This window comes from Heliangelus exortis, chromosome 23, assembly GCF_036169615.1.
Source record: "Heliangelus exortis chromosome 23, bHelExo1.hap1, whole genome shotgun sequence".
Taxonomy (NCBI): domain Eukaryota; kingdom Metazoa; phylum Chordata; class Aves; order Apodiformes; family Trochilidae; genus Heliangelus; species Heliangelus exortis.
The window spans coordinates 2,736,000-2,760,198 of NC_092444.1; the positions used below are offsets into that span (position 1 = coordinate 2,736,000).

A 24,199-nucleotide genomic window follows, 5' to 3' on the forward strand; every position below is an offset into this window, starting at 1 on the left:
CCCCCTTCCCCACACGTCTCATTGTCCTGAGGGTCCCTTTCCCCATCCCCCCCCCGCCAAAAAAAGGGAAAATAAATAGAAATAAAAAATATGAAAATATTCCTTTTCTCCAAGTTCTTTCCAGGATGAAAACAAATTTTAAAAATTCAATGAAATTAGAAAGTTGCCTTCAGGCTTTAGGGGATTTTTTAAAACTTTCCCAAGTGGTTCAAGATCCCCATCAGCAGCTGTCAAAGATAAGGACACCCCCCTCCCAGGCCCCCCTCCCAAATTCCCAAATACATCGGGTTTTCCCTTTTTTTTTTTTTTTTTTAAATGATTTTTAAAAGGTGGAAAGCAGCTTTTAGGCTCCCTCCTGCCCCAACCCATGGAGTTTCTCAGGCAGCTTCGCAAAGTCCTGAAACTGGGGGTTCAGCCCCAGATGGAGAGAAAGAAAGGGGGGGGTCGTCTTGCTCTGGTCCTTACCTTTTCGGGGGGGGGGTCGGTGCTGGTCCTGCCTTTGGTTTCTTCTTTCTGCCTTCCCAAAAACCTCTGAAATGAGAGGGGAAAAAGAAAAAAAAATCCCAACCCAACAACAACAACAAAAAATCCCAAAAACCCAACCCACCCCCAGGCTCCCACCTCCGCTGGGTCCTAATGCCACACCTGAGCCGGCCCCTTCTCCTCCGCCGCTGGAGTCTGCTGGGGGGGGGGAATCATAATGAAAAAAAAAGATAATAAAAGATAATAAGCACCTCTCGAGATGATGGAGAGCAGGGAGATGGATTTTTAAAAATTTTGTTACTTTAATTTCTTTATTCCCCCCCCCCCCTCACCCCGTGCTTGTAAAAGAGAGGAGGGGTTTGTGCAGGAGGGGTTTAGGATTTTTTTTCGGGGGGGGGGGGGGTGCTGGAGGCTGGGATGAAATGCGGATGGCAGAACAGTGCTTCACGAGCTCAAATAACCCCCCCCCCAAAAAAAAAAAAAAATTAAAAATTGGGGAGCTTGGGATCTCCTCCTGCCTCCTGTCCCCCCAAGCAGTGGGTTTAAAGCTTTATCCCAGGATGGAGGGGGGTGGATAAATAAATTCCCTGTCGTCGTTCCCCCCCCCCCCCCCAAGGCTGAGGATGCCGGAGCAGCCCCTGCGTGGTGCTGGAGCCAACTCCGCGGACCATGGGGCCCTTTTCCCCCCTCTGTCTGGCGGCTTCCTACGGGATTGGGGATCCCGGCGAGGATGGGGGTGGTCCCTAAAATCCACCCCCCCTGGGCCTGGTGGTGACACTGAGTGGGACCCTGGGGGGGGAACATGGAGGTTGTGAGGATGTTCAGAGGCAGCGAGGGAAGAAATGGAGGTTTGGGATGGAGGAAAAGTTTTTGGGACGGAGGAGAAGCTCTCAGGAGGGCTGGGATGAGTTGGGATAAAATCTCCAGAGCCAGCCGTGTGCACAGGGAGGAGATGGTGATTTTTCCACCCGTGGGGCAGCCTTGAACCCCTCATACCCCCACCCGGGTGCTGAACATTTCTGCAGCCAGGAGGGGGGGGCTGAGTGCCCCAAAAATGAAGGGAAAACCCCAGGTTCAGGGGTGGAGGAGAAGCAGAGGGGACCTCGAGATGCTCCCATCTCCTATCAAAGCGATTTTCCATCCTGAAGGATGCCTGAAACCATCCAAACCACCCCAAGAGCTGCTGCCATGAAGCTTCTGAAATAGCAGAGCCATCCTTGTCCCCAGCCTTGTCCCCAGCCCTGTCCTTGTCCCCAGCCCCGTCCTTGTCCCCACCTCCAGGGACAGCCAGGACCTGCCTGTTAATCATCAAGCAGACTTTGCAACCCCCCCTTGGAACAAGCCAAGCAAAACCACCCTGGAGAGCTGGGGGGGGGGGGGGGGTTGGGGGGAGGAAATCTACGGTGCAAAAATCCACCAGGGTCCTGGGTGCCTTTTGGTGTGAAAACTGCGGAGAATGGGTAGAAATAATAAAAAAAAAAAATCTCGGCGGGTGTGGGTTGGTTTGGGGTTTTTTGAATTTTTTTTTTTTTCTCAGCTTGGGAAGGATGGTGTGTAACTGCAGCCTTGGCTGGGCCTGCAGGAAACCTCTTACCTCTGCTTGTGCCTCATTTCCTGAGCTAATCCCCCGCTCCCGGAGGGCAGAGGCGCCGCTGCCTTCCGAAGGGTTTCGGTTTTCTCAGTCCCTGCAGGAACTTTCCAGCCAAGAGCCGGGCTGGGAAGTGGCCAGAAAGCCCTCTGGAAGCTGCTGGAGATGGTTCCTCTCCTCCCCAACCCCATCCTTGCCCCACGGCTCGACTCTTCCCCTTTCAGGATGAGGCATCTCCAGCTCGTGGCTTTTCTTCCCTCGAAGGTTTTGTCCTCTTGGCCAGGACACCTGGGTTTTTCCAGCAATGAGGATGATTTTCTAGGAAATTCCAGCTGGAAACAGGCTGAGGGAGTAGGGGGGGGATGTGGGTTATTTATTCTGCAATCCCAGCGGTGCTCTCCCTGGGTTCACTCCCAACTTTCAGGCATGGAGAACATCTTCCAGCCCTGCTGCAGGATTAAGTGACCCCAAAACCTCCTTCTCCTGCTCCCCAGCTCCATCCAGGCAGCACAATGTGAAGAAAACTGTTAATTTATTAGATGCCATTCATGGGGGAACCATCTGGAAACCAAACAGTGTGAACATCCACCTCCTGACCACTTACACCTCCATGTGCTGGAGGAAGGTTAAAAAAAAAAAAAAAAATAAGAGATTCAGGTGGTTTGTTGAGGTTTGTTATTATTTTTTTTTTTTTTAATGCTACAGAGGTCCCATCTGAAAGCAGAGGTGCTCCTGCAGGAGCAGAGATGGTGGCCATGGCCATGGCCAGGTCCCCAGGAGGTGGGGATGGAGCATCCTTGGCAAGCAAGGGCTGGGGAGGTTGTAAACAGTTCCTACACATCTAGGGGGCGGGGAATGGGGAGGTTGTGGGTTTTTGTTTTTTTTTTTCACAGTGAGCAAAAAATGCGAGGCTGGGGTGGATGTCCTCACCCTGAGGAGATCAAGGACCCTCTTCTTGGTGGCCTGGAGCAGCCTGGAGAAGACAGGGGGGTGGTGTCCCTGTGAAATGGCCCCAGCATAGGGAGGTGGGTCCAAGGCCAACACAGGGATGGAAGAGTTCCTGGCAGAGCTGAGCTGGACCATTTCTCTTCTTCTGGACCTTCTCCCCCATTTTACTTCTCCTCTGGGCTGTGGGACCAGCAGGTGTGGATCCCCAGCTGCCACCCTGAGGGTCTCCCGTGGGAGCCTGCCCACCCCATCCCACCCCCCCATTTCCCAGGATAAATAAATAAACATCAGTGTCCAGGGGCTGGGGGCTGCAGGATGGGGAGGGCAGAGCCTGGCCCTGCTATCTGGCAGTGATGGACATCTTGGGTGTAGCAAAGAGGGGTTGGTCAAGGGGTGGCCAAGGTGGCTGCTGCTGGCTCAGCTCCTTCTCCAGCCTCTTGAAGAGCTTCTTGGAGCCTTTCTTTCGGCGCAGCTTGCGGAGGCAGCTCAGCAAACCACGATCCAGGGCAGTCTGCAGCAAAGATTGGGGGGGAATGGATTTTGGGGAGCCCCAGGAAAGGGCAGAGCTGGTGCCAAGATGAGCCCTGCTCCTTCCATGCCCACAGCTCTGGGAAAAGGGGTTCCTGGGATAGAGCCAAAGGATGAAGGTGAGGGGTCTGGAGCATAAATCTGCCCAGGAGCATCTGAGGGCCCTGTGGGTGCTGATCCTGGAGCAGAGGAGGCTGAGGGGAGACCTTCTGGCTCTCTGCAACCCCCTGAGAGGAGGTTGGAGCCAGGGGGGGTCGGGCTCTGCTCCCAAGGAACAAGGGATGGGACAAGAGGAACTTTTGGCACAACTCAAGTGGTGCCAAGGGAGGTTTAGGTTGGAGCTGGGGAAGAATTTCTCCCTGGAAAGGGTTGTCAGGGCCTGGCCCAGGGTGGAATCCCCATCCCTGGAGGGTTTTCAGAACCACACAGATGTGGCACTTTGTGCCAGGTTTTACTGGGCATGGTGGTATTGGGCTGATGGTTGGATTTGATGATCCTAGAGATCTTTTCCAACCTTACTGCCTCTGTGATTCTATGACAAGATGTGTCCCTGCTCTGCCAAACACCCCCCATGGGCTGTCCTACCTCCAGCACGAAGGCAGCAAAGAAGTTGAGCACAGCAATCCCCAGCAGCAGCAGCTTGAAATTCAAATCATCAATGGTCTGCAGCTTCAGCAGGGTTCTGGGGAAGCCCAGGGGGTAGAGGGTCAGCCAGATCATGAGACCAAAGAGGAGGATGAGGACTACCAAGAAGAGCACTGAGGGGGAGAAGGAAGAGGGTTGAGGAGGAAGGTTTGATGTCTCTCCCTGTCTACGTGGTCGGCATCTTCCTCACCATTGGTGTAGAGAGGCTCCCTGAAGGGGTACCCCTTGGACATGGCCACGGCCAGGATGAGGTACTGGAAGCCAGTGATGCAGAAGAGGACTGTGTTCTCATAGTTGGGCAGGTTTTGGGGGGCCATCACCGTGCTGTTCAGTGGCACAAACCTGAGACATGCAGGGGAGAAGGCAGAGAGGGAGATGAAGGATGGGTCAGAAGTGATGGGACAAGAGGAACTTTTGGCACAACTCAAGTTGTGCCAGGGGAGGTTTAGGTTGGAGCTGGGGAAGAATTTCTCCCTGGAAAGGGTTGTCAGGGCCTGGCCCAGGCTGCCCAGGGCAGGGCTGGAGTCCCCATCATCCCTGGAGGGGTTTCAGAGCCCCAGAGATGTGGGGATGAGGGACATGGGGCAGGGGTGGGCTGGGTGGTGCCGGGGGAAGGGTTGGACTCAATGGCCTTAAAGATCTTTTCCAAACAAAATGAAGCTGATTCAATGATTCTATGAAGTGAGAGGCAAGGAGAGGCTCTGAACACCCACCCCTTGTTCCCCACCAGCACTGGGAAGCTGTTGGCTGCAAGGTGCTGGCTGCGTCCTTGATGTCAGCCAAACCCAAGGAGAAGCACCCAGGCTGCACTTCAATCCTCTGTGCCCTCCCCCCTGAAGCAGGGACCTTTACCAGCTCTGTGAGACGGTGACAAAGTAGCTGAGGACTTGGACAGTGATGAGCAGAGCTGTCTGCAGGAGCAGGCTGCCCAGCACCAGGACACTGATCAGTGCCCCTTGGGGACGTTCCACCCCCAGCTCCTGGGCAGGACCCGTCCGACCCATCAGCACTGCCACAGTGGTGGTGATGATCAGGTCAAAGAAGAGGAACTGGAAGTCACTCAGGTTGGTGTTGAGCTGGGAAGGAGAAACAGAATCACAGAAATGTTCTGGTTGGGAAAGGCTTCTAGGATCATCCAGTCCAACCCAGCACTGCCCAGGCCACCCCCACCCCATGTCCCCCATCCCCATATCTCTGGGGCTCTGAAACCCCTCCAGGGATGATGGGGACTCCAGCCCTGCCCTGGGCAGCCTGGGCCAGGCCCTGACAACCCTTTCCAGGGAGAAATTCTTCCCCAGCTCCAACCTAAACCTCCCCTGGCACCACTTGACTTGTGCCAAAAGTTCCTCTTGTCCCATCCCTTGTTCCTTGGGAGCAGAGCCTGACCCCCCCTGGCTCCAACCTCTTCTCAGGGGGTTGCAGAGAGCCAGAAGGTCTCCCCTCAGCCTCCCCTGCTCCAGGATCAGCACCCACAGGGCCCTCACATGCTCCTTCACCAGATGCTTCTCCAGACCCTTCTCCATATTCTCCAGCCCCTTCCCCAGCTCCATTCTCTTCTCTGGACACTCCAGACCCTCAATATCTTTCTGGTCTCAGAAAGGTCACAGGTTTAAACCTGGTGCTGACAAGGTGTCCCCCAAGCACCCAGAGGCACCCCAGGACTCACAGTGTAGAGCAGCAGGACGGACACAAACTGCACCAGGCTGTACAGGGCCATGTACTTAAAGACACCGAAGGAGGTGACCAGGGAGCACCTGCCCTCCCTGGGGAGAGAAAGAGCCTCAGCACACAGCCTTGACACCTCCTGAGCCCCCCAGTTGTGTTTTCCCCCCCAGGCAGGCTGGAGCTCACCGGATGACAGTGGGGACACACTCGATGTTGGCTGCACGGGAGGTGAACGGCGAAGCCACCGACGCCTCCGCCTCCGAGAGGGAGATGCCCACATCAGCCACCTTCAGAGCCCCACAGTCATTGGCCCCGTCCCCACACATCCCCACGCAGTAGCTGAGCCAGAGGGATCACAGAACCAGGGGGTCACAGGAGGCTTTGGCTTGGAGGGACCTGAAAGCCCCCCCAGTGTCCCCCCTGCCATGGTCAGGGACACCTCCCACCAGCCCAGGGTGCTCCAAGCCCCATCCAACCTTCAGCACTGCCAGGGATGGGGCAGCCACAGCTTCTCTGGGAAACCTGGGGCTCAGCACCCTCACCCAAAACAATTTCTTCCTAAAATCCAACCTCAATCTCCCCTCTCTCTCCCAGTTCCAAGCCATTCCCCCTCATCCCATTCCTGCAGGCCCTTGTCCCAAGTCCCTCCCCAGCTTTCCTGGAGCCCCTTCAGGCACTGGAAGGTGCTCTAAGGTCTCCCCATGGGATCTTTCTCTTCTCCAGCATCAACACCCCCAGCTCTCTCAGCCTGGCTCCAGAGCAGAGCTGCTCCAGCCCTCCCAGCAGCTCCAGGGCCTCCTCTGGACTGGCTCCAACAGCTCCGTGTCCTTCTTCAGCTGAGGACTCCCGGGATCTGATATTCCCCAGTGGGAAGGGGTAAAACCCTGGTTCTCCAAGACTGCACCCCAATATTCAGTGGGAAAGAGCAGGATGTGACCTCACAGCTGCCAACAGCTCCAGCCCCCAGGAGAGGTCTCAGGACAGAAGATGAATCCCCCCCTCACCTCCCTCTTTCCCCCATCCCTTGGGGCTTACTCGAGCTCCTGCAGGCTGGACACCAGCTGAGTTTTCTGCTCAGGGGACATTCGGGCAAAGACAGTGGCTCGGAGCAGGATCTGCAAAGAAGGGAAAGCTCCATGTCCACATCCCAGCCCCAGCAGGAGATGCTTATTGATGAAAAAAAAAAAAGTCCCCTCAGGCTTCCCCAGCACGGGACTCACCTTGGGCAGGAGGTCAGGGAAGTGCTCAGACACCACAGCAAAGGATTTGCCATTCAGGGCAAAGTGGCAGAGCTGGAGGGAGCAGTGGTCCCACTGGGGCTGACCCTGCTGGGAAAGACAACCCCGTGGGCTTCAGGGGGGCTTCACCCTCACCCCAACTCCTGCCAAGACCTTGGGCAAGGGTCTGAACCTTCATCCAGAACCCATGTGGAGCAGGAGGTGAAGGAGCTTCTCTTAATCTCGATTATTGGTATAACTGATGGGATTTTTGGATAAAAAATATCATCATAGGTATGGTATGGGGCCTGGAGCTGCTGGGAGGGCTGGAGCAGCTCTGCTCTGGAGCCAGGCTGAGAGAGTTGGGGGTGTTGAGGCTGGAGAAGAGAAGGATCCCATGGGGAGACCTTAGAGCACCTCCCAGTGCCTGAAGGGGCTCCAGGAAAGCTGGGGAGGGACTTGGGACAAGGGCCTGCAGGAATGGGATGAGGGGGAATGGCTTGGAACTGGGAGAGAGAGGGGAGATTGAGGTTGGATTTTAGGAAGAAATTGTTTTGGGTGAGGGTGCTGAGCCCCAGGTTTCCCAGAGAAGCTGTGGCTGCCCCATCCCTGGCAGTGCTGAAGGTTGGATGGGGCTTGGAGCACCCTGGGCTGGTGGGAGGTGTCCCTGACCATGGCAGGGGGGCACCGGGGGGGCTTTAAGGTCCCACCCAACCCAAACCAGTCTGGGATCCCATGACTCTCACAACCTTGTGTGCCTGAACCTTTCATGCCCTGGAGCACTGAGCAGCACAGTGCTGGATGCATCCCACAGGCTCTTTGGAGCATCCCCCCCAGCCTGACCTCCTCCCGGGGAGACACAGGAGCAGGAGATCTCCTAAAGGAAGTTTTCTCCCTAGGAGATGATCTCCTAAAGAAGAGGTGGTATCCCACCTCAGATTACCTGGAAAGGCAACGATGCCTGAAAAAAGAAACCCCCCCAAGGCCTGGGATTTACAAACCCCTTGGAAAGGCATCCTGGGGACTCACCTCCAGCTGCTCCTCCCCCTGGGAATGCTCCGCAGGGATGAATTTCAGGGCAGCGGGGTTGTCCCTGCCGGGAGGGGAAGCGCTGATGAAGATGATTCGCTCCTTCGGCTCCACCATGCGGCAGCCCCGAGCCACGTTCACTGCGGTCAGCATGTTGTCCCCTGGCAGGGAAAGAGCAGCCCCAAGGAGCGTTCGACAGCATCCCCCAGGCAGGAAAATGAGGTGGGGGGGTGAGAGGAAAAGGAAGGGGTGGATGGGGCCAAGCAGCTAAAGCTAGGGACCTTTTGACTAGAAGTAAAGCCAAAAGAAGCCCGAGAAAAACTATTTCTGCAAGTATGGGAACAGATACCTGATAAAATTAAGGGAAATCAAAACGTACCCACAGAGGCTTCTCCTGCTTGTTTGGATGGAATAGAGCTATTGAGTTGACCTACTCTAGGTAAAAACTTGAGGGGAAAAGGCCCAAATCTGTGTCCTTTATGTTCTTAGGTGCCTTGGGGAGGGCAGATGCTTCCTTGGAGCAGCTTTGGAGCCAGGGGGAGAGAGTTGGGGGTGTTCAGGCCGGGGAAGAGAAGGCTGCAATGGGGAGACCTTAGAGCACCTTCCAGTGCCTGAAGGGGCTCCAGGAAAGCTGGGGAGGGACTTGGGACAAGGGCCTGGAGGGATGGGATGAGGGGGAATGGCTTGGAACTGGGAGAGAGAGGGGAGATTGAGGTTGGATTTTAGGAAGAAATTGTTTTGGGTGAGGGTGCTGAGCCCCAGGTTTCCCAGAGAAGCTGTGGCTGCCCCATCCCTGGCAGTGCTGAAGGTTGGATGGGGCTTGGAGCACCCTGGGCTGGTGGGAGGTGTCCCTGACCATGGCAGGGGGGGCACTGGATGGGATTTAAGGTCCCTCCCAACCCAAACCAGTCTGGGATCCCATGACCCTCAGAGAAGCTCAAACCTGCCAGATGTTCCCCCACAGCCACTGCAGCCACACTGCGGTCTCTTTGCTTCCCCATATTTTGGGGGAAACTCTCAAATATCCTTTCTCCCCTAACCCAGAGAAAGGCCCCAGCTCCAGCCCCTGGCAGCACTGGTGGCCTTGTCCTCAGTGCAGGTGACCCCCATGCCCCCCCATTACCTGGGCAATTCATGACCCATCCACCCAATGTGAGCAGCAGGGAGCCAAGAAGTTCTGCTGTTTCTCTCTCTCACTCCCTTTCTGGGTGTTCATGCTGCACCCATTCCAGAGCACCCTGCACCCCCCAAACCCTGCCAGCCCCCAGCCCACCACCGAGGTGATGCCACCGAGCACCCAGGGTGGACAAAGCCACAACCATGAGTCTTGGCTGCGCCTCCTTGCTGCTCCAGGCCACCCATTGCTGGAGGAGGAACCATTCCCTCCTGGCACAGCATCCTCCCTGTCCCACCTCTGCCCTGAGCCCCGTGTTGTCCCCTCCTCAGGGTCACCTGTCACCATGACGGGGCGGATGTTGGCATTCCTCAGGAGGTGGATCACAGGTGCAGACTCAGGCTTGAGGACATTTTTCATGACAAGGAAGCCCAGGAAGGTCAGGCCGCTCTCCACAGAGTCCCTGGTGGGATACAAGGGGTTGTTCCACACCAACATCAGCAGAAGGCAAAGTGGGATCAAGTGCCACAAACAGCTCAAAACCCAGCTGGGGGGACAGGGAAACATCTCATGAAATGCTTGGAGTGAGGAAAATTGTTGGTCCCAACCTCTGGAGCTGCAGGGCCTCCTCGAAGGTCGTCACTGAGCTCAGGGCTTTGGAAGCCAGACCCAGGACCCGGAATCCCTCCGTGGTGTAGTGTCGCAGCATCTGGGAGAAATCCCTGGGCACTGGAAATCCACAACCCCGAGGAGAAACGTGAGGTGAGATCAGCCCTGGATGCACCTGGGATACACGGATCCAGCCGGGGGAGCTGGGGCTGGATCTCCCACAGTACTGGAAGAACTTTGGAGAACTTTGGAGTCCAGACTCCAAGCCCCTTCCCTGTCTTCTGGCTCCTATTTTCTTACCCCCCTGAGGCTGGAGCTAATCTGGACACTGCCCCACAGCAGCACCACGGGTGGATTCCCCATGGGATGAGCTGCAGGGATGCAGATGGAGGTCGGAGCAGCAGGAGCAGCTGCTTCTCAGCTGGGAAGTGGTGGGGAACCACTGCTCCCCAGCACCTACCCGTGTCCTTCCTGCAGAGGCTGGCCACCAGCTCTGGGGCACCCTTGGTGTAGACCTGGGCTGAGGCTTCACCAGGCACCTTCACCAGGACACTCATCCTCTGCAAAGAGGAGGAGAAGGGGAAACGCCGGAGGATGCCCAGGGGTGACTGATGCTTCTAGGGAGGAGAGGGAGAGGGTGTCAGGGCTCCCAGAACCTTCTCTGGGAGGTACAACCTCCTCCAGGGGCTGTGAAGGACAACAACCCATCGGGGGTGCAGACCCAGTGACTTGGAGAGCCCCAGCCCATCTGGACCTACCCTGTCTCGTGGCTGTTCTTCTTCAGGTGGAGGTTTCATCACAGCCAAGACCTTTGTTCCAAACTGCTGGAGGACAGGCAGCTCACCCTCCTCCTCCTCCATCATCTCCAGGCACTGAAACCACAGCAGAGACAGAGATGGCAAAGCCCAAGCCTTGCAAGCCCCATCCAACCCCACGGATGGTTTTAAACACCCTCTTCTGGCAGAGTGAGCCAGTGGTGGAGTCCCCATCCCTGGAGGTGTTCAGGCACCTCTGGATGTGGCACTAAGGACGTGGTTTAGAGGGCACGATGGGGTCTGATTGATGGTGGGACTTGATCTTAGAGGTCTTCTCCAGCCTCAATGGTTCTGTGATCCTGTTCCACCTCCCTCTCTATCAACACACATCTTTGCCTGCTGCTTCTCTTACCCAACCAGTGGATTCCACCATCTTGAGGTCCACGGGGTCCCCGATGGGCTGAGCCCGCAGCAAGGACACCGTGTGGCAGGTGGCCAAGATGTAGAGCAGGGGACCAGCAGGCAGGCAGCGGGGCTCATGGACAATGGGCAGGAAGTCATTGTTCTCCAGTGGGATCACTCCCCAGACATCCAGACCCTCCTCTGTCAGCGTCCCTGTCTGTGGGGACAACGTGGTGGGTGCAGGGGACAACGTGGTGGGTGCAGGGAACAATGTGGTGGGTGCAGGGGGAATGTGGTGGGTGCAGGGAACAATGTGGTGGGTGCAGGCCAGCTGGACCCACAGTCCCATGGTCCTGCTCACCTTGTCAAAGCAAACCAGTCGGATCTTCCCACAGAGGTTGATGCGGGGAGGGCTGATGCAGAAGATGCCCTGTTTCTTCAGCCTGTTCTGGGCATAGATGGTGCCCACTGTCATGGCAGCTGGGAGAGCTGGTGGCACGATGACAGTGACCAGGTCGAGAGCACGGATGATGATTTGCTCCACAGGGACCTGGCAGGTGAGGAGGGAGAGGGGATGGACATCCTGATAGCCCCCAAACAGCTCCAGCTGCCTTGGCTGATGGTCCCAGCTCCAGCCAGCACTCAAGGATTCTCCATGGTGGGACCATCCCTACCTTGTTCCTAACCAAGATGAGGATGCTGTACAGTGTCCCGATAAAAGCTGTGCCAGAGGGAGAAGGGGCTGGGTTACACAGCAAAGCAGAGGAAGGGTGGGTTCAGCCATTTAGGAGGAGTTTGGCTGCTCCTGGCCATGCTGAGACATACCCAGGACTGCCAGAAAGAGGACAAACTTCACTGCATCCTTGTAGAACTTGAAGGTCACGGGTTTGGGGTAGAGGATGGAGCTGATGAGATCCCCTTTGGCTGTGCAAAACCCTGCAGGAGAAGGGCAGAAGGTAAGAACATACAAGGCCACCACTCCAAAGGACATGGATTAACTGTAGAATCCCAGACTGCTTTGGGTTGCAGGGACCTTAAAGCCCTCCCAGTGCCCCCCCTGCCATGGTCAGGGACACCTCCCCCAGCCCAGGGTGCTCCAAGCCCCATCCAACCTTCAGCACTGCCAGGGATGGGGCAGCCACAGCTTCTCTGGGAAACCTGGGCCAGGGGCTCAGCACCCTCACCCCAAACAATTTCTGCCCCATCTCCACCCTCAATCTCCCCTCTCTCTCCCAGTTCCAAGCCATTCCCCCTCATCCCATTCCTCCAGGCCCTTGTCCCAAGTCCCTCCCCAGCTTTCCTGGAGCCCCTTCAGGCATTGGGAGGTGCTCTACGGTCTCCCCAGAACCTTCTCTTCTCCATCCTGAACACCCCCAACTCTCTCAGCCTGGCTCCAGAGCTGCTCCAGCCCTCAGATCCCTCCCTGGATGCCCTTACCTGTGCGGGTCACCACTGCCAGCACTTCCCTGCCCACGTAGGACTTGGCCTGGATGAGCTGTGTGCCACAGAACAAGGTGTGACGCCGATGCTCCTCAGGGGAGTACCGGGTGCCCTCAGCCTGGGTGCCGGCCGGCAGCGGGGTCTTCATCACCGGCACGCTCTCCCCTGCCATCAGGAACATCAACCACGGGGGGTTTATCACCCTGGAGGGGTCACCACCCAACCAGCCTGGGTGGGGAGGGGCTGTAATAGCGGGGCTGAGATGCAAGGACCTTTCTCCCCCCCCAGAGGAGGGGGGGTCTCACCCGTCAGCATGCTCTCGTTGACCATGCACTCGCCCGTCAGCAGCGCCGCGTCGCAGGGGACCAACATCCCCTCAGCAGGGAGGCTGATGCAGTCCCCTGGCACCAGGTCAGCAGAGCTCACCATCATCTCCTCTGCAAGAGAAAACCCAAACCGTGCTCAGGAAGCCTCCCCCCCCCCAGCACCCACCCCCCTGATGGGTTTGTGCTCGGTGTCCCCCACGCTCACCTCCGCCGGGACGATGGACGCGGACACCGACTGACATCTTGGCCATGTTCTGCAGCGTGGTGCTTTGCTAGAGGGGAGGGAGCTGTTAGCACCCACCCCAGGGCAGCTCAAAAAAAAAAAAAAAAACCAAAAAAAAAGCCCGGCAAAAGCACCCACTGAACGGGTCTCAAAGGCTCAGGGACTGCAGATGGACAAGGAAGCTGACAGAAGTAGCACCAGGGGAAGTTCTGATTGGGTATTAGGAGGAATTTCTTCACTGAAAAAGTGGTCAAGTTTTATAGCAGGCTGCTCAGAGCAGTGGTGGAGTCACCATCCCTGAAGGGGTTCAAAAACCCATGTAGACGTGGCACTTTTGGGACATGGTTTAGTTGGCACGGTGGTGGTGTGTTGATGGTTGGACTTGATGATCTTAAGAGGTCTTCTCCAACCTCAGTGACTCTATGAAAGCTGCCCCATCACTGGAGTGTGGGTTGTCCTCACCCAGCTGGGTTCAGAGGGAGTTCAGAGCAAGACAGAGGTCAAAAAGCACCAGAAAATGGTCTGTTTCACTAGAGCTGCCTGTCCCCAATGAGCCCACCACCAACCTTCCTTGTCTCGTAGAGGGACAGCCCCAAGGAGATGGTGGAGATGAAGAAGATGCAGGCAGCATAGTAGTAATAGGAGTCACAGACCCACAGGATGATGCTGAACACTTGGAAGATGTAGAAAGGATTGAGCACCTGGAAGGCAACAAGGAGAAGGAGCAGCTTTAAGGGGCTCCTCCAGCCCATCCAGAGACCTCCAGGTTCCTTGAGGAACAACTGCTTATGCTGAGGAGAAGCTGGGTGTTCCCTGGGGATGGGGGTGAAGCAGCTGACTTCTCACAAAGCCTCCATCCCCCCCAGCTTTGCTCTATGGTCAGGACTCCTGAGGCTGCTCAGCCACCTCTGGGGATGCTCCTGTCAGAGCCAAGAGGCGGGACTGGTCACCTCCACTCATCTCTTGCCCAAACTGACTCTCCCAAATTCCTTTCCTCATCACCAGCAAGGAAGAGCCCACAAAGCTCCTGCAGTTGAGGGATGTGGAGCAGGGTAAAGCTCTGTCCTGGGACAACTCACTCCTTCAAAGCACAACCCATGGGTGGGTGCTCACCTCCTCCACCAAGAGCCTCGCGTAGGACTTGACTGGCACCTCGATGAGGTTGGGTCCATAGATTTTCCTCCTGCAAAGGGGGCAGAAAAAACCAAGCAGGAAGCAAACACACATTAGGGAGAAGCTGCAGCTCCAACCCAAGGGGCCCTCATGCTGCTCAGATCTCCATGGGAGCTCAGTTACATGGAGAAGCCAAGGCAAGCCAAGCCAAGCCACTTGGCTGTCTTCTGTTTTGAGGTCTGAATGGAATTAAAATCCAGCTCCAGGGGTCTTTTTGGCCCCTGTCAATGCCCCATCCCTGCTCCCCGGGTGTCCCATGAAGTTGGTGGTTCCCTACCTGGTGTTGTGGTCTTGCTGGTCAAGCCCAGCCTGGCAGAGGTGGAGATCTGCACATGTCCAGCCTTCATCCAGGACACTGCCAAGCCCGGGGGGAAAGAAAAACAGAGAAACGGAGTCAGAATCAGCAGGGGCCTGGCCCAGAGGAACAAACACCATGTCCAAGTCCTTGGTGACAAGGAACAAACACCCTCTGGGACAGGGAGAGCGCCGTGTGCCTCAGCCAAGGAGCAGGAACAAAAGGGGCAGAGTTGGGAAAGCATCCAGCACGGGGCACCTGCCAAAACCCTGCACCCCACGGAGATGGGCAACACCAAAACCTGGGGGCACCATGGCTCCCCCCGACCCCAGAGAGGGGAGCCAAAGGCTTTGCAGCATTGAAGAAAGCTCCAGGGTGGTGACTGTGACTTCTGGGAGGGTGAGGACCATTTCTGGGGGGCTGAAGGGCTGCAGAGAGGGTTGGGGGGGGAAGGGGTACCTGGCTCTGCAGAAGGTTTGCAGCCGCTCCAGCCAGACGTAGCGCAGACCCTCGAAGAGGTAATAACGTAAAATGTTCTTCTGAGCAGAGCAGGGGAGGAAACAAAGTGTGAGTGAGAGCTGAGGGCAGCCCAGGCCGGGGGGGGGGGGGTTTCACAGAATGACAGGAGCGTTCTGGTTAGAAAAAAACCCTTAAAGATCATTAGGTCCAACCCCATTACTACAACTCTGCTGAGTTCAGTGCTGCCCCATGTCCCTCATCCCCACATCTCTGGGGCTCTGAAACCCCTCCAGGGATGATGGGGACTCCAGCCCTGCCCTGGGCAGCCTGGGCCAGGCCCTGACAACCCTTTCCAGGGAGAAATTCTTCCCCAGCTCCAACCTAAGTTCCTCTTGTCCCATCCCTTGTTCCTTGGGAGCAGAGCCCGACCCCCCCTGGCTCCAACCTCCTCTCAGGGGGTTGCAGAGAGCCAGAAGGTCTCCCCTCAGCCTCCTCTGCTCCAGGATCAGCACCCACAGGGCCCTCAGATGCTCCTCACAACTTCTCCAGCCCCTTCTCCCTGCTCTCCAGACCCTTCCCCAGCTCCATTCCCTTCTCTGGACACTCTCCAGCCCCTCAATCTCCTTCTGCTCCTGAGGGGCCCAGAACTGAGCCCAGGATTTGGGGTGCAGCCTCCCCAGTGCCCAGCACAGGGCCCATCCCTGCCCTGCTCCTGCTGGCCACACCAGTGCTGACACAAGCCAGGATGCTGGTGGCCTTCTTGGCCATGGGAATGGTGGCTGTCACTACCTCCTCCTTCTCATGGAGCCGGATGGTGTCCCTGCTCTCCTCCTCATCCGACACGCCGATGGCGATGCTGCTCCTCCGGTCCTCCAGCCTGACCCCGGGGTGATGCTCCAGGCTGGTTGGGGGGTGGAAAACCAAGGATCATCATCTGTCCCCATCCACCAGAGTCACCAGAAAGCCGAGTCCTTGCCCACACAGATGATGGGGGGGCCTGGGCCCGGCTCACCTGCCCTCCCCCAGCGTCTCCGTGCGCACCCGCGCGGTGAAGCACTGTCCAAATCGGTCCTGAAACACAGGCAGGGGCTGGGCTGAGGGCAATGGGGACCTCCTGCCGTGTCCCCACACCCTGGGGACATGTCCTTCAAACCCAGAGAGGGGGAGGACAGGCAGGAGGTTCCCAGCCACCTGTTCCAGGAAGGATTCAGGGGCAACCAAGGGAAATGCAAAGCCGGGGTTGCTGATAGGGAGGGGGAAAGAGCAAAATTAAGATTATAATTCCTGTAATTATTAATATCTAATTAATAATTACTCCTTGCAGAGTAATTGGGGGTAGCACTCTGCTGGATCTACAGGAGATGTCAGGGAGAGGCAGGATAATTAATAACAATAATTATTCCAGGAAGAATTTGGTGCCGGGGCAGCACATCGCTAAGGAGGTGACAGAGAGAAGGTGGTGACAAGCAGCAAGGAACGTGCCCAGGGTCCTCCTGGGAAGCCAGTGGCAGATCCCAACCCTAATCCCAAAGGGACTCACCCTGATGATGACCCAGTCAGCCTGGCCGAGGGCACAGGGCTGGCACTTCACCTGCACCTCCAGGCTGGGCTTCCAGTGGAAGAGGATGAGGAGGAGCCCAGCTGTCAGCACAGAGCACATGTGGCACAGGGCCACCCTCCATGGCTTGATCTGGTAACCCGTCACCTCCTGGAAGAAAGGAGCTCACCTTTAGTCAGGAAAATAAACCAAAATTATAATTATCAAGCAGCTAAACCCAACAGTGATGAAAGCCCTAAAGCCTCCCCGTGCTATTTAACCCTGAGCAGGTGCCAAGCAAGCAGCTTTGGGGTTGGAAAGCCACCAACCTGTGCCGGTGTCACAGATGATGGGTGGGGTTTGTGCCAACCCTTCCTGCCCATCCCATTTCCCTCCCCATCCCCAAGCCCTGGCACCCACCATGGGGGATTTCTCGGTGTCTCCTTGCAGCGTCCCGTACCCCGGCTGCCTCTTCCCCAGCAGCCTGCTGCCGTCTGCAACAACAAAAAAACCACAAAGAAATTCAAAAAAAGGGAAAAAAACCCCAAATTATCCCAGTGGTGGGCTCCCAGCTGCAGCCAGAACACCTCTGGCTCAGTCACAGGAGGTGTCAGGGACTCGGTGTCCCCTCTGCCACCCACCCCGGCTCCCGGCAGAGCCACCAGGATGGGGTGGGGGTTGATGGGGTGGGCACGGGGGAGCCCCCAGCCCTGCCCCGTCACCCTCTGGTGACACGTGACAGTCACGGGAAACATGGCCAAGGAAAAAGAAAACAGAAAAAAAAAAAAAAAAAAAAAAAAAGAGAAAAGAGAAGAGCTGGCATGACCCCAGGGAGGCTGGCGTGGAGCCGGGGGGAGCACACGCAGAGCTCTCCTTGCTTGCTCCTTGCTTGGGTCTTTTTTCCCACCTCCCCCCCCCCAAACGTTGTCACAAAATTGGCTTTTCCCCCCCCAGTTTTCATGCAGTTTTCTGGCAGCACCTCCCATCTCCATCGCTCTCCCTTGTGCCCAGCCTGGCAGATGGGGGTCACAGCCACCAACCCCTGAATTGTCCCCTCCGTGCCAGGAATCTGAACCTTTTATCCCTTAAATCCACACTGGGTCATGAGCTGCCGGCTCCCAAATCTTAAAGGAGCCACAAGCAGCCAACATGTGGCACAAAAACCAACCCAGGAGCCAGGGCCCAACCTTGGAGCTGGCAAATAATTTGTGGCTGGGGCATGGTTAGGTTTCCAGAAGGACCAACCACCCATTCCCCACCAGAAAAGCCACCCCAGAGCTGGTCTGGTGGTGACAAAAAATCATTCACTAAAACCCTCTCCTGGCTTTGGTGATCACCAGGGGTGGGGGCTCCATCTCACCAGCTCCCAGAAACCAGCAGGGGCTGCTTCCAAGGGGTAAGTTATGGGTTGGGAAAGGTGGGGGATGACCCCAAGAGATGGTTTATTAAAACAAAAGTTGTCCCAAGGCCCAAGCTGGATGGGTGGGAGGGAGGGGAGGTGGCTGAGCCCCCCACTGCTGGCCTCAAAACCTTGGGAAAACATTGGTTCCTGGTTAAAGGAGGTGATTCCTGGTTAAAAGAGGAGAATTCCTGGTTCAAGAAGGCACCTCCTGGTTACATGAGGCAGATTCCAGGTTAAAGGAGGCAATTTCTAATTAAAGGAGACTGACTCCTGGTTAAAGGGGGTGATACCAGGTTAAAGGAGGTGATTCTTGGTTAAATTCCGGGTTAAAAGAGGCAGATTCCCAGTTAAAGGAGGACAATTCCTGGTTCAATAAGGTGATACATGGTTAAGTGAGGCAGATTGCAGGTTAAAGGGAGCAGATTCCAGATTACAGAAGGCAATTTCTTGTTAGAGGCTGACTCCTGGTGAAAGAAGGTGATTCCTGCTTTAAGGACAGTTCCTGGTTAAAGGAGGTGATTCCTGGGTAAAGGAAGTGGACTCCAGGTAAAAAGAGGCAGATTCCAGGTCAAAAAAAGCGATTCCAGGTGGCACAAGGCTGATTCCCGGTTCAAGGAAGCTGCTTGCAGATGAAGGGAGGCCGATTCCTGGTTAAAGGAAGGCGATTCCCTTCTCCAGGAGGCCCCAGATGGGAAGAAGCCGATCCCAGGTGGAAGGATCCGCGGGAGCAGGCGCGGAGCTTCCAAGGAGCAGAACAAAGGAGAGGGAGAGGGGTGTCCGGGACACGGGGATTTCCCCACAACTCGGGGAGGGGGGGGAAAGCACCGAAACAACCAGCAAACAACCCCAAACCAGCCCGGGTTTGCTTTCTGCACCTTCCCGAGCCGGGCTGGGAAGGCTGAACCCACCCCCTGCCCCCCCGGCTCTGCTCTCCCAAACTTATCCCCACTTTCTCAATCCTTTTCCTAGAAGCAGCAAATCTTCCGGAGGAGCCCGGGTGCTTCTTGCACAACCCTATCCGCGGGGGTTGGTTTTATTGGGGGTTTGTTGTTGTTGTTGTTGTGTTGTTTTGTTTTTTCCTTTTCTCACCTCCTGCTCCCATCGCCCCCTCCCCACCAAACCGCGGCGAGTGAGCAGCAGCTCCGGGCTACTCCTGATCCCCCGCTCCTCGCCCCGCCGGCTGGGATGGGATGGGATGGGGAAGGGGCATGGGATGGGGGGTGGGATGGGTCTGGATGTCCCCACCTGCCCGGCGGTGCTGGACGTGGCCGGGAAGCAGCCGGAGGAGGGGAGGGAGCGGAGCTGCGCTACCAGTTTGGTTCGGCCACACCTGCGCAGGCAAACAGGGCCATGGCCCCTCCTCCTGCTCCGAAACTGGGGGGGTTTCCCTCCCTCAGAACACCTGAAGAGCCCTACCTAAAAAAGAGTCGTGTCCTGGGCTGTGTCACCCAGGGACAGGGAGGGCATTGTCCCCCTCTGCTCCTCTCTGTGAGACCCCCCCCTGGGTCCAGCTCTGGGGTCCCCAACACCAGAAGGACACGGAGCTGTTGGAACCAGTCCAGGGGAGGCCCTGGAGCTGCTGGGAGGGCTGGAGCAGCTCTGCTCTGGAGCCAGGCTGAGAGAGTTGGGGCTGTTCAGGCCCAACCAGTTCAGGCTCCAGTTCAGGCTGGAGAAGAGAAGGCTGCAATGGGGAGACCTTAGAGCACCTTCCAGTGCCTGAAGGGGCTCCAGGAAAGCTGGGGAGGGACTTGGGACAAGGGCCTGGAGGGATGGGGTGAGGGGGAATGGCTTGGAACTGGGAGAGGGGAGGAGGTACCCTCTGCCACCAGGAAGCAGAGCTGGAAACCTGGAGCTCCCCCATCCCGTGGCTCTGACCCCTCTGCACAGGTGGGAACTGTTTGCAAACACCAGACCAATTAAATTGTTTCAATGCAAACAGCACACACCACACCCACAGTTTGTATTTTTCCATAGTTTTGTTGTAAGAAAATAACAGTTCCTTCACTCTTTTCAGCAAACACGCTTCCTGCCAGAGTGTCTTCATGCTCACCATCTTTGCCCTTGGATTTTGCCCCTAGACACACACACACCCTGACAGTGAACACACGCTGGTCACAGAACCCTTCTCCACAAGATCCCTTTGCAGACAAACCCTAAGAAGACTTATATGTGTTCCTCAGCTCTCATGGTCCCCACTGGATGCTCAGGGTAACTTCATTACCACTGCCAACAACATTAAACCACCTGGGGAAAGCAGATATATGTATATATCCTCCATACAGATATATGTATATATCCTCCATTCACCCATCCACCTATTCTCTATTGATCTGCTCATGTGGGCCAGAAGTTGCATGCAGGAAGAGGAAGGTCCAGCCATGGAGGTTGCCATGGGCAGTGGGATGGGGTTGGCCAGGCCTATCCAGACCCCTGGAGATGGGGACATGGAGAATCAGGATGGGACAAGAGCAAGGAAGGAGGGTTAAGGAAAGGAAAAGGGTGTCTGGGACACGAAAGGCAAGGTTTAACTCCTGAGATCTTTCAGAGCATCCTTCAGGCTCTGCTTTAGGATGGGAGATGTCCGGGCTGGGGGCAAGCCCAGAGCCAGTGAAGGGTTGGGATGAGATGGTGTCAGTTCTGCCCTTTCCACCAAGCCAACATAAACTCATCTGCATGAACCAACTGGAGAGAACCCCCCACTGAGCCTGCAGCCAGAGCAAACACGTTCCACCAGGCTCCTGGTCCTACCCAGACGTGGCAGCATCCATGGGATGAGCCCAGCCAGGAAAAACACCCCAAGGCTGGGAGAAGCTAAAGGATGAGACAGGCTCGAAACAAGGTGGGGATGTGGAAGATGGGGATCCAGGCTCTGCCATCAGGGTAACCCCAGGGAAATCCCCCTCACCCATCAACCCCCTGAGCTGGGTGAGAAATTAAGTCCATGTAGGGCAGGTGTCCTCCCAGTAGCCCTGTCCAGCTCAAACCAGTTTTGGGTTGGATTTGTAGGGTAGGGTTGGCTGCATGGAGGAAGCTGTTAGTGAAACCCTTTGGGCAAGGCAGGTTTGTCCCCAGCCTCTCCTGCCCCCAGGTTTGCCAGACCTCCCCACACCCCCAAGCCACCTGCCAAGCTGCAGAAGGGGTTTGGAGGCTTCAGGGACCATCCCCACTTGGACAACCACCGACTGGGAAGGGGGGAAAAAAGGTCCTTTATATCCAAAACCCTATGTTTTCCCCAAATTCTGGTAAATAAAGAGCTCCTACCTCCCTTGGGGAGAAAGGGGCCACACTCCTGGCAGTCCATGGTCCCTGTTCCAGTGTGTCAGGGCAGGCTGGGGACACCTCCTGCTGCTCCAGCCAGCATCAAACCTGGGGATCCTTCAATTAAGCAGCAGAAGGGGAAAAGCAGGGGGGGGTTGTTCACTCCCAAGTGCTGCTGATCCGGAGCAAAAAGGGGTCCAGGGGCTCCAGCGGGGTTGGGGACCACAGGGACTGAGGCTGGGAAGGCAAGGAGCCCTCCAAGGGGTGGCTGAGCACCACACTGTCACAATTCTTCTTTTCCTGCCACAAACTTCTTCTTCCTCTTTCAGCAGCTTTGGGAAACTCCTCCAGGCTGAGCGAGGCAAATTCGAAAGGGAAAGAGCAAAGGTTGAGCCCGGGCTGAGCTGTTTCCCTGTGACCCTGCCCACATCTGGAGCCTCAGAAGCTTTCTCCAGTGTCACCTCTTTGCCCGACCTCTTCTCAATGCTGCTTCCTCACCAACCTTCACCTTCCAAAGGGTCTTTTGGCTTGAAGGTGAGCAGAGACCCCAGGTCAGGGCTGCTTTATCCATCACCAGTGTGGAAAAACCTCTGCTTGTAGAGTCAGGAAGGCAACATGGTCCTTGGCAGCCATCAAATCCACCCCAATTTCCATTTCAACCAAAAACTGTGGATGATTTGTACCCTGGCAAGCTCAGAGCACTCCCAAAAGTTGAGCTGGAGCAACCTGCTGGTAGGGAGCAGCTCCTGCTGGGCTGCAGGGATTGGGGGCATCCCAAAGCGATGCTGGGGCTTCCTTGCTCTGTGTTGCACGTGGATGAACTGGTGCCCAGATCCGTGGGTGCAGGAGTGGGGCTGGGAATTTGCTTCCCGATGGGATGCAAAAGCAAACCAGGTGGGCAGCAAGGAAGCAGAGAGCAAAAACTGCAACAGCCCCTGACAGCAGAGACAGCGTTTGCTGCGGCCTCACCCACCTCCCAGCACCCCAGGGTGGGGATGGTCATTTGGGACCCTTTCTGCTCTGTCACCCCCTGAATGTCAGATCCTGGGGCATCACCCTGCTCTGCACCGGGACCTGCTCCCCCCGTCTGCAAACCTCGTGGGAGGGGGAACCAAAGCAAAAAGAAATAAAATGAAATATAACGAAATAAAATGAAGCAAAATGAAGCAATTTTGCTTTGCACCCCACATGCACCCTCTCCCCTCTTCCTGCACACCCCATTGCAGAGCCACAACGTGGGGGGGTGGGGGTTTGATGCCCCCGGTGCCCCCGTGGAACACGCAGGGTGCAGCCCCCGGGGAGCCACGCGAAACGAAACCTCAGGGCCACGCAGGATGCAAGCGGGGGGGCGGTGCGTGACGGTCACTGCCACCTCCGTGGGGCCTGCACGGTGCAAACCGCCCCCCCCCCCTCCCAGGAGCCACGCAAAATGCAACCGTGGGGCCACGCAGGCTGCAAAACCCGCGGGACACGAGCGATGCAGCCCACGGAGGGTCCACGCAAAACGCAAGCGTGGGGGAACGTGTAGAAGGCAAACCCCCCCGGGACACAGGGGCTGCAGCGCTGGGGACACGCAGGATGCAAAATCCACGGGGGGGTGAAGGGGGAGAGACACACGCGCGGTGCAACCCCCCCCGGGAGGGGCCACGCAGGGTGCAGGGTTTGCACCCCCAATTCCACCTCCCTACCCCCCCTCACCTGAGCTCATGGCGAGTGGGAGCCCCGGACCGGGAGCCCCGGGGCCGCAGCCCGGCGGCGCGCGGCGGAAGGGACCCCCCCCTCCCGCAAAGGGTGATGGGAGTTGTAGTCCTTTACCCACCCCCCACCCCCAAATTTCCAGAGAACACCCCCAGGGTGCCTCCCGCCCTCCATCTCCCCCCCCCAAAGGGCTTTGCAACCCCTCCAACCCTTTGCAACCTCTGCCCCAAGAGAGGGGGTTCTGCCCCCCCCAATCAAATATCGGGGTTCTGCCCCCCCCAAACGGGGCTTTGCACCCCAATATCTTGTAAGGTAATGGGCCACGAGATGCCCCAAAAAAGGGGTTTTACCCCCAGAGTTTGCATAGAAATGCACCAGGCATTGCCTCCTCCTCCAAATGTTTTTTTACCCCCAGGCTCTGCACCCCAAAAAGGGGCTTTGTGCCCCCACACCTTGCAAGGAAATGCACAGGGTGCTGCCCCCCAAAAAAGGGCTTTATCCCCGTATCCTGCAAGGAAACAGACCAGGCTCTGCCCCCCCCAAAAAAAGGGCTTTGTGCCCCCAACACCTTGCATGGAATCACACTGAGCTCTGACCCCCAGAAAGGGCTTTTCAGCCCCACAGTTTGCAAGAAAATGCACCAAGTGCTGTCCCCAAAATGGCTTTGCACCCCAATATCTGGCAAGACAAGACACCAGACTCTGCACCCTCCCTCTTGTGCCCCCCCCGGGTTGCACACTCCTGCAGCAGGAAGAAGGAGGGGTTTGAAGCCCCAAACCATGCACAGACCCCTCGTACCCACCTCCAGCCCAAGGTTGGCTTTTTGGGGGGCTCCAGTTGCTGCCACCCCCCTTCTGGAAACCACCAGCACCAGTCAGGTGCTCCTGCCCAGCACCACCTTCCCCCCTCTCCCTACTCATCCTCACACAAAGGGGTTTGGGTTTCTTTGCCAGGAAGGGAGACAAAGCCAATATTTTGCCTGGATGTGCTCCAGGAAGAGCCTGAGCTTCCTCCTGAAGGCAAAGGTGAAGCAGGTTTTTGGAGCTGTTTTTTTGCAGCAAGGGGCTGCCCCCAGCTTCTCCCACCCTGCTCCATTGCCATCCCACTCTGCCCAGCCAGCAGCCTCAGCTTCTCAATAAAAGGCAAAAAACCCCACTGTGTGCTCAAAAAACCCACTAAATAAAAAGAAAAGCAGAGTGGGAGAGAACAATGGGGATCCCAAAGCTCTTAATTCAAGATGTTGATGTGAACCCCCTGGATTTAAGCAGGGAGAGGAGATTATGGAAGGGAACTCATGGAATTATTAAGGTTGGAAACGATGATTAAGTCTGACCATCAGCCCCCGGTGTTCCCTGCCCCATGTCCCTCATCCCCACATCTCTGGGGCTCTGAAACCCCTCCAGGG

At 56.7% G+C, this 24,199-nt stretch overlaps 1 protein-coding gene across 7 annotated transcripts; it reads right to left on the bottom strand.

Annotated features, from left to right (window-relative positions):
• Positions 1-2,586: 2,586 nt before the first annotated feature.
• ATP13A2 (ATPase cation transporting 13A2) lies at positions 2,587-23,607 on the bottom strand. Of its 7 annotated transcripts, none has more exons than XM_071767295.1 (29): positions 23,597-23,607; positions 16,857-16,930; positions 16,440-16,607; positions 15,912-15,970; positions 15,689-15,800; positions 14,900-14,979; positions 14,423-14,500; positions 14,086-14,155; positions 13,539-13,673; positions 12,955-13,021; positions 12,729-12,860; positions 12,421-12,588; positions 11,809-11,919; positions 11,658-11,704; positions 11,345-11,533; positions 10,994-11,200; positions 10,585-10,698; positions 10,287-10,443; positions 9,826-9,946; positions 9,556-9,680; positions 8,104-8,264; positions 7,078-7,185; positions 6,893-6,972; positions 6,044-6,196; positions 5,859-5,955; positions 5,045-5,268; positions 4,383-4,534; positions 4,133-4,305; positions 2,587-3,530 (listed from the first exon to the last, which is right to left on the bottom strand). In XM_071767295.1, the coding sequence occupies exons 2-29, from the start codon at positions 16,857-16,859 to the stop codon at positions 3,360-3,362; spliced, it is 3,462 nt and encodes a 1,153-aa protein (XP_071623396.1). In that variant the 5' UTR covers positions 16,860-16,930; positions 23,597-23,607; the 3' UTR covers positions 2,587-3,359. The 7 variants fall into 7 exon arrangements, with proteins under 7 accessions (XP_071623396.1, XP_071623394.1, XP_071623389.1 ...); XM_071767293.1 differs by lacking the exon at positions 23,597-23,607 and adding an exon at positions 22,795-22,874 and having other exon boundaries at positions 7,078-7,182; XM_071767288.1 differs by lacking the exon at positions 23,597-23,607 and adding an exon at positions 21,100-22,873.
• Positions 23,608-24,199: the final 592 nt, after the last annotated feature.